Below are 12,807 nucleotides of genomic sequence, written 5' to 3' on the forward strand. Positions count from 1 at the left end.
AATATAAAATTGTAAGAATTTTGATACATATTTTTCTCTGTGAAGGTGATGTCAGTTTATATTTGTAACAGTAGTATTTGTGATTGATTCCTTACCTATTTATTCCTTTGGGAACTTTACATATTATTATATTTTAAAATATTTATACACTTGTATTCAAAAATGTTAAAAATTTCATACTTTTATTAATGACGTTGACGTTTATGCTATTAGCCTTTGTACTTTTTATTATTTGGAATTGTTTATGAATTTTGGACATTATTTTGAAATCCTCTTTTTTTAATAAGAGCTTTTTGTGTTTTAAAGATACTAACTCTTCTCAGTAATATTTGTTGTAAACATTTAAGCAGTTTCACTTTTGTTGTTGTTAGGTGCAGTCGAGTCAGTTCAACTCATAGCGACCCTATACACAAAACAACAAAACACTGCCCGGTCCTACGCCACCCTTATAATCGTTGTTATGCTTGAGCTCACTGTTGCAGCCACTGTGTCAATCCACCTTGTTGAGGGTCTTCCTCTTTTCTGCTGACGCTGTACTTGGCCAAGCGTGATGTCCTTCTCCAGGGACTGATCTCTTCTGACAACATGTCCAAAGTATGTAAGACACGGTCTCGCCATTCTTGCTTCTAAGGAACATTCTGCTTGTACTTCTAAGATAGATTTGTTCATTCTTTCGGCAGTCCATGGTATATTCAATAGTCTTCGCCAACACCACAATTCAAAGGTGTCAATTCTTCTTCGGTCTTCCTTACTCATTGTCCAGCTTTCACATGCATATGATGCAATTCAAAATACCATGGCTTGGGTCAGGGGCACCTTAGTCTTCAAGGTGACATCTTTGCTCTTCAATACTTTAAAGAGGTACTTTGCAGCAGATTTACCCAATACAATGCATCTTTTGATTTCTTGACTGCTGCTTCCGTGGCTGTTGATTGTGGTTCCAAGTAAAATGAAATGCTGACAACTTCAATCTTTTCTCCATTTATCATGCCATGTCATTGCTTATTGGACCAGTTGTGAGGATTTTTGTTTTCTTTATGTTGAGGTGCAATCCATACTGAAGGCTGTGGTCTTTGATCTTTATTAGTAAGTGCTTCAAGTCCTTTTCACTTTCAGCAATAAGGTTGTGTCATCTGCATAACGCAGGTTGTTAATGAGTCTTCCTCCAATCCTATGCCCCATTCTTCTTCATACAGTCCAGCTTCTCAGATTATTTGCCCAAAATACACATTGAATAGGTATGGTGAAAGAATACAACCCTGACACACACCTTTTCTGACTTTAAACCAATCAAGTATCCCCTTGTTCTGTCTGAACAACTGCCTCTTGATCTGTGTAAAGGGTCCTCATGAGCACAATTAAGTGTTCTGGAATTCCCATTCTTTGCAATGTTATCCATAATTTGTTATGATCCACACAGTCGAATGCCTTTGCATAGGCAATAAAACACAGGTAAACATCCTTCTGGTATTCTCTGCTTTCAGCCAGGATCCATCTGACATCAGCAATGATATCCCTGGTTCCACGTCCTCTTCTGAAACCAGCCTGAATTTCTGGCAGTTCCCTGTCGATAAACTGCTGCAGCTGTTTTTGAATGTACTTCAGCAGAATTTTGCTTGCATGTGATATTAATGATATTGTTCTATAATTTCCACATTTGGTTGGATCACCTTTCTTGGGAATAGGCATAAATATGGATCTCTTCTAGTCAATTGGCCAGGCAGCTGTCTTCCATATTTCTTGGCATAGACAAGTGAGCACCTCCAGTGCTGCATCTGTTTGTGGAAACATCTCATTTGATATTCCCTCGATACCTGGAACTTTGTTTTTTGCCAACGCCTTCAGAGCAGCTTGGACTCCTTTCTTCAGTACCATTGGTTCCTGATCATACGCTACCTCTTGAAATGGTTGAACATCGTGTCTGTCAGTTTGTCATACTGTGGGGGCTTGTGTGTTGCTGTGATGCTGGAAGCTATGTCACCCGTGGAGAGCAGATTTCAGCTGAGCTTCCGGACTAAGACGGACTAGGAAGAAGGACCTGGCAGTCTATTTCTGAAAAGCCTTAGCCAGTGAAAACCTTATGAATAGCAGCAGAACATTGTCTGATATAGTGCTGGAAGATAAGCCTCCCAGGTTGGAAGGGACTCAAAAGATGACTGTGGAAGAGCTGCCTCCTCAAAGTAGAGTCGACCTTAACGACGTGGATGGGCTAAAGCTTTCAGGACCTTCATTTTGCTGATGTGGCATGACTCAAAATAATAAGAAACAGCTGCAAACATCCATTAGTAATCAGAACCTAGAATGTATGAAGTATGAATCTAGGAAAATTGTAAATCCTCAAAAATGAAATGGAACACATAAACATCAATATCCTAGGCATTAATGAGCTGAACATGGACTGGTATTGGCCATTTTGAATCAAACAATCATATAGTCCACTATGCTGGGAATGACAACTTGAAGAGGAATGGTGTTGCATTCATCGTCAAAAAGAACATTTCAAGATCTATCCTGAAGTACAATGCTGTCAGTAATAGTATAATATCCATACGCCTACAAGGAAGACCAGTAAATACGACTATTATTCAAATTTACGTACCAACCACTAAGGCCCAAGATGAAGGAATAGAAGATTTTTATCAGCTGCTGCAGTCTGAAATTGATCAAACATGAAATCAAGATGCATTGATAATTACTGGTGACTGGAATGCGAAAGTTGGAAACAAAGAAGGATCAGTAGTTGGAAGATATGGCCTTGGTGGTAGAAATAATTCCAGAGATCGAATGATAGAATTTTGCAAGACCAATGACTTTTTCATTGCAAATGCCTTCTTTCACCAACATAAACAGCGACTATATACAGGGACCTCACCAGATGGAACACACAGAAATCAAATTGACTACATCTGTGGAAAGAGACAATGGAAAAGCTCAATATCATCAGTCAGAACAAGGCCAGGGGCCGACTGCGAAACAGACCATCAATTGCTCCTATGCCAGTTCAAGCAGAAACTGAAGAAAATCAGAGCAAGTCCACGAGAGCCAAAATATGACCTTGAGTATATCCCACCTGAATTTAGAGACCATCTCAAGAATAGATTTGAGGCATTGAACACTAGTGACTGAAGACCAGATGAGTTGTGGAATGACATCGAGGACATGAAGCAAGAGGTCACTGAAAAGACAGGAAAGAAAGAAAAGACCAAGACGGATGTCAGAGGAGACTCTGAAACTTACTCTCAAACGTTGCACAGCTAAGCAAAAGGAAGAATTGATGAAGTAAAATAACGGAACAGAAGATTTCAAAGGGCGGCTCGAGAAGACAAAGTAAAGTATAATGACACGGGCAAAGAGCTGGAGATGGAAAACCAAAATGGAAGAACATGCTCGGCATTTCTCAAGCTGAAAGAACTGAAGAAAAAATTGAAGCCTCAAGTTGCAATAGTGAAGGATTCTATGGGGAAAATATTAAACAACACAGGAAGCATCAAAAGAAGAAGGAAGGAATTCACAGAGTCATTGTACCAAAAAGAGTTAGTCGATGTTCACTTTTGTTACATATAATTTTATATTTTGATAGAGAAATAATTTTATGGAATTTTTCTGCCTTTAGTGCCATGATTATTAAGATTTTTTTCATCATATTGTGACAGAGGTATTCACATGTGCTCTCTTGTATTATTCTTACAGATTTTTTTTTTTTTTGGCATTTAATTCTTTAATTCGCCTAGTGTTTATTTTTGTGTAAGAGAGTGAAATGTATGGATCTTATTTTAGGTCCATCAGTAAATTTGTGTGATTTTCTCTGTATAAATTCTGCACATTCCCTGTTAAATTTATTGTTGTTGTTGTTTTTCATTGCCATTGAGTCGATTCCAACTCATGGGAACCCCATGTGTGCAGAGTAGGACTGCTCCACAGGGTTTTAAAGGCTGTGACCTTTCAGAAGCAGGTTACCAGGCCTGTCTTCAGACGTACCTCTCGGTCAGTTTGAACCATCAACCTTCCCAGCTAATAGTCAGTGCTCACCATCTGCCACCATCCAAGGGCTCCAATTTATTCTTAGTTATTTTAAATTTGTATTATTAATGTCAGTAGACTTGTTTTTCCATTATGCTATTCAATGGGTGTCTTAGTTTCCTACAGCTGCTTAAAGAACAGAAATCTATTTTCTCACAGTTTAGTAGGCTAGAAGTCCGAAATCAGGATGTCAGTTCTACGGAAAGATCCATGTCAGTAGCCAGGGAGTTCTTTGGTTGCATCTGTCTTCCCAGTATGTGCTTCCTTCTAGGTCTAATCTGCTCTTTATTATAAGTCAGAGGTGATTAAGTTTAAGACAACCTGCACTGATATGGCTTCACTAACATAATAAACATAACAAAATGCAGGCAGAGTGGTTAAGATCTCAGTATGCGAACTAAAGGTTGGCAGTTTGAATCCACCAGCTGCTCCTCGGAAATGCTATGGGGCAATTCTACTCTGTCCTACAGGGTCACTATGAGTCAGAATCAACTCGACGGCACAGAACAATGACAACAACAACACCACAACAAAGAAAAACCCTATTCCCAAAGGGGATTACATCCACAAATATAGGAGATAGGGTTCCAACTCCCAGCTTCTCTGTTAGTGTGTCATACTGTGGGGCTTACATGTTGCCGTGATGCAGGAACTATGGCACCGATATTCAGATACCGGCAGGGTCACCCATGGCAGACAGGTTTCAGTGGAGCTTCCAGACTAAGACAGACTAGGAAGAAGGACTCAGCAGTCTACTTCTGAAAAGCATTAGCCAGTGAAAACCTTATGAATAGCAGTGGAACATTGTCTGATATAGTGCTGGAAGATGAGCCCCCCAGGTTGGAAGGCACTCAGAAGAGCTGCCTTCTCAAAGTAGAGTCAACCTTAATGACATGGATGGAGTAAAGCTTTCGGGACCTTCATTTGCTGATGTGGAATGACTCAAAATGAGAAGAAAGAGCTGCAAACATCCATTAATAATTGAAAAGCGGAGTATACACAGTATGAATATAGGAGAAGTGGAAATCATCAAAAATGAAATGGAACGCATAAACATCGATATCCTAGACAATAGTGAGCTGAAATGGACTAATGTTGGCCATTTTGAATTGGACAATAATATGCTCTACTATGCTGGGAATGACAATTTGAAGAGGAATGGTTTTGCATTCATCGTCAAAAAGAACATTTCAAGATCTATCCTGAAGTACAATGCTGTCAGTGATAGGGTACTATACATGGGCCTACAAGGAAGGCAAGTTAAAATGATTATTACTCTAATTTATGCAACAACCACTAAGACCAAAGATAAAAAAAATTGAAGATTTTGACCAGCTTCCGCAGTCCGATCGAACATGCAGTTAGGATACATTGATAATTACTGGTGATTGAAATGCAAAAGTTGGAAACATAAATAAAACAAAAGACGAGAATCACATGATTTTATCAATTGATGCAGAAAAGGCATTTGACAAAGTTCAACACCCATGCATGATAAAAACTCTCAAAAAACAGGAATAGAAGGAAAATTCCTCAACATAATAAAGGGCGTTTATACGAAGCCAACAGCCAACATCATCCTAAATGGAGAGAGCCTGAAAGCATTCCCCTTGAGATCGGGAACCAGACGAGGGTGCCCTTTATCACCACTCTTATTGAACATTGTGCTGGAGGTCCTAGCCAGAGCAATTAGGCTAGATAAAGAAATAAAGGGCATCCAGGTTGGCAAGGAAGAAGTAAAAGTATCTCTATTTGGAGATGACATGATCTTATACACAGAAAACCCTAAGGAATCCTTAAGAAAACTACTGAAACTAATAGAAGAGTTCGGCAGAGTATTGGGATACAAGATAAACATACAAAAATCAGTTGAATTCCTCTACACCAACAAAAAGAACATAGAAGAGGAAATCACCAAATCAATACCATCTATAGTAGCCCCCAAGAAGATAAAATACTTAGGAATAAATCTTGCCAGAGATATAAGAGACTTATACAAAGAAAACTAGAATACACTTCTGCAAGAAACCAAAATAGACCTACCTAAGTTTAAAAACATACCTTGCTCATAGATAGGAAGACTTAACATTATAAAAATATCTGTTCTACCAAAAGCAATCTATACATTCAGTGCAATTCTGATCCAAATTCCAATGACATCCTTTAATGAGATGGAGAAACAAGTCACCAACTTCATATGGAAGGGAAAGAGGGCCCGGATAAATAAAGCATTACTGAAAAAGAAGAACAAAGTGAGAGGCCTCACTCTACCTGATTTTAGAACCTATCATATCACCACAGTAGTCAAAACAGCCTGGTGCTGGTACAACAACAGATACATGTACCAATGGAACAGAATTAAGAATCCAGACATAAATCCATCCACATATGAGCAGTTAATATTTGATAAAGGCCCCAAAACAGTTAAATGGGGAAAAGACAGTCTTTTTAACAAATGGTGCTGGCATAACTAGGTATCCATCTGCAAAAAAATGAAACAAGACCCATACCTAACTCCATGCACAAAAACGAGCTCAAAATGGATAAAAGAGCTAAATATAAAATCTAAAACAATAAAGATCATGAGAGAAAAAATAGGGACAATGTTAAGAGCCCTAATACATGGTATAAACAGTATACAAAACATTGTTAAGAATGCAGAAGAAAAACTAGATAACTTGGAGCTCTTAAAAATTGAACACCTGTGCTCATCCAAAGACTTCACCAAAAGAGTAAAAAAATTCCCTACAGACTGGGAAAAGGTTTTTAGCTATGACATTTCCGATCAGCGCCTGATCTCTGAAATCTACATGATACTGCAAAAACTCAAATGCAAAAAGACAAGTATCCCGATTAAAAAATGGGCAAAAGATATGAACAGACACTTCATTAAAGAAGACATTCAGGTAGCTAACAGATACATGTGGAAATGCTCACGATCATTAGCCATTAGAGAAATGCAAATCAAAACTACAGTGACATTTCATCTCACTCCAACAAGGCTGGCATTAATCCAAAAAACACAAAACAATAAATGTTGGAGAGGCTGTGGAGAGATTGGAACACTTACACACTGCTGGTGGGAATGTAAAATGGTACAATCACTTTGGAAGTCAATTTGGCGTTTCCTTAAAAAGCTAGAAATAGAACTACCATAGGATTAAGCAATCCCACTCCTTGGAATATATCCTAAAGAAATAAGAGCCTCTACACGAACAGATATATACACAACCATGTTTATTGCAGCATTGTCTACAATAGCAAAAAGATGGAACCAACCAAGGTGCCCATCGACAGATGAATGGATAAATAAATCATGGTATCTTACTACACACGTCGATAAAGAACAGTGATGAATCTGCGAAACATTTCATAATACAGAGGAATCTGTAAGGCATTATGCTGAGTGAAATTAGTTCCAAAAGGACAAGTATTGTATAAGACCATTACTATAAGAACTGAAGAAATAGTTTAAACAGAGAAGAAAATACTCTTTGGTGGTTATGAGATGGGGGAGGGAGGGAGGGTGGGACAGGGGTATTCATAAATTAGATAATAGGTAAGAACTACTTTAGGTGACGGGAAAGACAACACACACAATACAGGCAAGGTCAGCATAACGGGACTAATCCAAAAGCTAAGGAGTTCCCTGAATAAACTGAATGCTTCGAAGGCCAGTGTAGCAGGGGTGGGGGTTTGGGGACCATGGTTTCAGGGGACATCTAAGTCAATTGGCATAATAAAATCTATTAAGAAAACATTCTGCATCCCACTTTGGAGAGAGACGTAGGGGTCCTAAATGCTGGCAAGTGGCCATCTAACATGCATCAATTGGTCTCAACCCTCCTGGATCAGAGAATGAAGAGCACCAAGGACACAAGGTAATTATGAGCCCGAGAGACAGAAAGGGTCACATAAACCAGAGACTACATCATCTTGAGACCAGAAGAACTAGATGGTGCCCGGCTACAACCGATGACTGCCCTGACAGGGAACACAACAGAGAACCCCTGAGGGAGCAGGAGAGCAGCGGGATGCAGAGCCTAAATTCTCGTAAAAAGACCAGACTTAATGGTCTGACTGAGACTAGAATTACCCTGGTGGCCATGGCCCCCAGACTTTCTGTTGGCCCCGGGCAGGAACCATTCCCAAAGCCAGCTCTTCAGGCAGGGATTGGACTGGACAATGGGTTGGAGAGGGATGCTGGTGAGGAGTGGTGTTCTTGGATCAGGTGGACACTTGAGACTATGTTGGCATCTCCTCCCTGGAGGGGAGATGAGAGGGTAGAGGGGATTAGAAGCTGGCGAAATGGACAGGAAAAGAGAGAGTGGAAGGAGGGAGTGGGCAGTCTCATTAGGAGGAGAGTAATTGGGAATATGTAGCAAGGTTTATATAAGTTTTTGTGTGAGAGACTTGATTTGTAAACTTTCTCTTAAAGCACAATAAAAATTAAAAAAATATATCAGGAAATAAATGTTGGAGAGGCTGCAGAGAGATGGGAACTCTTATGCACTGCTGGTGGGAATGCAAAATGATACAACCATTTTGGAAGATGATTGGTGCTTCCTTAGAAAGCTAGAAATAGAAATAGCATCTGATCCAGCAATCCTCGGAGTATATCCTAGAGAAATGAGTCTTCACACGAATAGACATATGCACACCCATTTTCTTTGCAGCATTATCTGCAGTAGTAAAAAGAGGGAAACAACCTAGATGCCCATCAACAGAGAAATGGATAATCAAACTGTGGTTCATACACACAATGGAGTATTACCCACCAATAAAGAACAACGATGAATCTGTGAAGCGTCTCATAACATGCAGGAGTCTAGAGGACATTATGCCAAGTGAAATATGTCAATCACAAAAGGACAAATATTGTATGAGACCACTGCTGTAAAAACTCATGAAAAGGTTTACACACAAAAAGAATCTTTGATGGTTAAGAAGGAGGGGAGGGGTGGGGATGGAAAAGCACTAAACAGACAATAGGTAAGTGGTGAAGCATAAGACAGTACACAATACTGGGGAAGCCAGCTTGTACAAGGCAAGGCATGGAAGCTCCATAGACACATCCAAACTCCCTGAGTGACCGAATTGTTGGGCTGAGGGCTGTGGGGACCATGGTCTTGGGGGAACATTTAGCTCAATTGGCATAACATAGTTTATAAGTAAACGTTCTACATTCTACTTTGGTGAGTAGCATCTGGGGTCTTAAAAGCCTGTGAGCAGCCATCTGTTATACTCCACTGATCTTACCTATTCGGGAGCATGGAAGAATGAAGAAAACTAGAGATGCAAAGGAAAGATTAGTCCAAAGGATTAATGGACCACGTCTACCACAGCCTCCACCAGACTAAGTCCAGTGCAACTAGATAGTGCCCATCTACCACCACTGACTGCTCTGACAAGGATTACAATAACGGGTTCCAGAGAGAGCTGGAGAAAAATGTAGAACAAAATTCTTACTCAAAAAGAAAGACCAGACTTGGTGACCTGACAGAGACTGGAGAAACCCTGAAGGTATGGCCCCTGGACACCCTTTCAGCTAGGTTATGAAGTCACTCCTGAGTTTCATCCTTCAGCCAAAGATTGGACAGGCCCATTAAACAAAACGGGACTAAAGGGGCACACCAGCCCAGGAGCAGGGACTAGGAGGCAGGAGGGAACAGGAGAGCTGGTAATAGGGAAGCAAAGGTTGAAAAGGGAGAGTGTTTACATGTTGTGGGGTTGTTAACAAATGTCACAGAACAATGTATGTACTGACTGTTTAATGAGAAACTAGTTTGCTCTGTAAACCTTCATCTAAAGTACAATAAATTTTTTTTTTTAAAAAGAAAAATCCTCACAACTGGGCCAATAAGCAACATCATGATAAACGTAGACAAGATTCAAGTTTCAAGGATTTCACTTTACCCAAGTAAACAACAATCAACACCCATAGAAGGAGCAGTCAAGAAATCAAAAGATACATTGCATTGGTCAAATCCGCTGCAAAAGACCTCTTTAAAGTGTTGAAAAGCAAAGATATCACTTTGAAGACTGAGGTGCGCCTGACCCAAGCCATGGTATTTTCAATCACATCATATGCATGTGAAAGCTGGACAATGAATAAGGAAGATTGATGAAGAATTGATGCCTTTGAATTGTAGTATTGGTGAATAATATTGAATATACCATGGACTGCCAAAAGAAGGAACAAATCTGTCCTGGAAGAAGTACAACCAGAATGCTCCGTAGAAGCAAGGATGGTGAGACTGCGTCTTACATACTTTGGACATGTTGTCAGGAGGGATTAGTCCCTGGAGAAGGACATCATGCTTGGCAAAGTACAGGGTCAGCGGAAAAGAGGAAGACCCTCAATGAGGTGGATTGACACAGTGGCTGCAACAGTGAGCTCAAGAAGAGCAAGGATTTTGAGCACGGCACAGGACGGGGCAGTGTTTCGTTCTGTGGTACATGGGGTCACTATGAGTTGGGACTGACTCGATGGCACCTAACAACAACAGAATTCCAACATATATTTTGTGAGGGCAGAATTCAATCTATAACAATGGTTTGTTATTGGTATACCCGAAAACCCAGTGCCGTTGAGTCGATTCCTTATTGGTATACAAAATCCAGTTATTGCTGCAATATGTATATTGTTCAACATTGTTGTTGGGCTTTTTCATCTTTAACCTTAATGGAGTGGATGCTAGTACTTTCTGTTAAGTATAATTTCAAATGACTAGACAGCTATCTTTTACCAGGCTAAGGAAACTTATTTTTATTTCTAATTTATTAAAGATATATAGGTAGAGATATGGATACAGATGTGAATATTTGTATGGGTGTGGATATATATAGATGACAGAGAAAGAGCTAGACATAGCTATAACCCTGTGCTCAAAACTTGAAGAAAATCTCCTTGGTTTAGTCATGGAGAGGGTATGAGTGAATTTTTTTGATAGCAGAAGCTATTTTTGTCCTTTAGTCTGTGAATATGGCAGATTACCTTGATAGTTTTTCAGAAGCTTAAGTTATTAGGTCATTATGTATTTTTTAATATCTTCCATGGTTTGATTTTCTATTTTGGGGGGGGTGGGGATTTGTACATTATTATTACACTTTTTCTTGAAAACTTCCAGTGTTTCTTTGCTTCCTCCAGAATAAAGCCAGGACTTTGAGATTAATGTTAACATCTCTCTAAATCTGACTTCATCTTTATTAACCAATTGTGTCTGCAGCAGCTCTCAGGCAGACAGGCTTCTTTCTAATCATAGTTCATCTCATTTTCCACTAATAGTCTTTTTTTTAATTCCTTTGCACAACTTTTTTTTTTATATATATTTAAACAAATAAAATTTATTGAAGGAATGAACCACAGAAGAGCATGCATTCAACTTGGCTGTGATGGTATGCTCTGCCTTACAGGCAAAACAAAGGTATTCCACAAGTAGAGTGAGCACAGGTAACAACTTCCCGTCAAAGCTACGGTGGCAAAGGAGGTGAGACTTACGAGGGTGGCAGTCGGCTGTGAAACTGTCTTTACGTGAGTTTCCAGTCTAACCCAAAGCTCTCATACTTGACCCAGTTTAACTAAGGCAATATTTCTAAAATGAAAAGTATAAATAATTCCTGCATGAAAGTTCAGTGATGGAAGTTTAGTGATACATTTGCAGCTGTGCACAACTTTTTTTAATGTCAATCATCTGGTCCTCTTTCTGTTAGCAAGCTTTTATCATCCTTTCAAATGTGTTTCGTATGTACTCTCCTCTGTAATGTGTGTGTATGTGTGTGTGTGTAAAACTGGACTGTAAACTTCATTATTTCCTGGAGAGATGAGTATGTGGAAATTACTGAACACCAAATATACACCAACATATCTAGATGGTCAAAATCTAATATATCCAGAGGGTTGCATATTTTCTGCATAAAGCTGTATGGTAAACATGGAGGCATGGCACCCAGTTTTCTCTTCAAGGAAGAACCTGTTGCCCTAGTTGTTAAGAGTGGTGTTAGGGGCACCCATCAGCTGTCAGCTCTTCATGGGCTGCCTCAGCTGCAGAGAACTTTCTCTCCCAAGGGCATGTCCTTCCAGGAACCATCTACATCCAATGCTTGATCGAAGTGGAAGTAGAAAGGACAGGTCCTTTCAGCACCAGAGTTCCTCTTGGGATCAGTTGAGGCTATTGAGCCTCTATCATACTTGATTTCTCTAACTGCCCAAACTTGCCTCCACCTTGTGTTCCACAAGTGTTGATCCCAAGCGAACCCCCTAATAAACATTTCTGACACTAAACTCTACCTCGGTCTATTTCCCAGCCCTCATCTCTTTGCGTTTTGTTTATGTATGTGACTCCCTTTTTGAATTATGATTAGCTTGAAGGTAAGGACCGTCTTTGTATTACCAGCATCTAACACATCATTTAGGCCTTAGGAAGAAGTTAATGGAGGCTTGGTGGCACAGTGGTTAAGAGCTCAGCTGCTAACCAATAGGCCAGCAGTTCGAATCCACCAGCCACTCCTTGAGAACCCTATGGGGTAGTTCTACTCTGTTCTGTAGGGTCCCTGTGAATCAGAATTTACTCAGTGGCAATGGGCTTGGTTTGGTTTGGAGGATGTTCATGTGTATATATGTTAATTACTGAACAAATTTGTGAAATATAAAAATTATTTAATTTACAGTTTAAAAATTTTTGTTTTAAATGTTTTCCAGCTTTCAGATGATATGGAGACAAAGAAGAATATAGAGGTATTTAAAATTTATGTTCTGCCAGATAGCACATCAGAATTCTTATGGTG

At 39.6% G+C, this 12,807-nt stretch overlaps 1 protein-coding gene across 1 annotated transcript in view; it reads left to right on the top strand.

The window, feature by feature from the left end:
- The window catches only part of FAM227B (family with sequence similarity 227 member B), a 342,173-nt gene that overhangs the window by 54,567 nt on the left and 274,799 nt on the right, over positions 1–12,807 (top strand). The window contains exon 7 of the mRNA XM_049898966.1: positions 12,722–12,757. Coding sequence (XP_049754923.1) covers positions 12,722–12,757 — 36 coding nt within the window. The remainder of the gene's footprint in view (positions 1–12,721; positions 12,758–12,807) is intronic.

Source organism: Elephas maximus, chromosome 10, assembly GCF_024166365.1.
Source record: "Elephas maximus indicus isolate mEleMax1 chromosome 10, mEleMax1 primary haplotype, whole genome shotgun sequence".
NCBI classification, from domain to species: Eukaryota; Metazoa; Chordata; class Mammalia; order Proboscidea; family Elephantidae; genus Elephas; species Elephas maximus.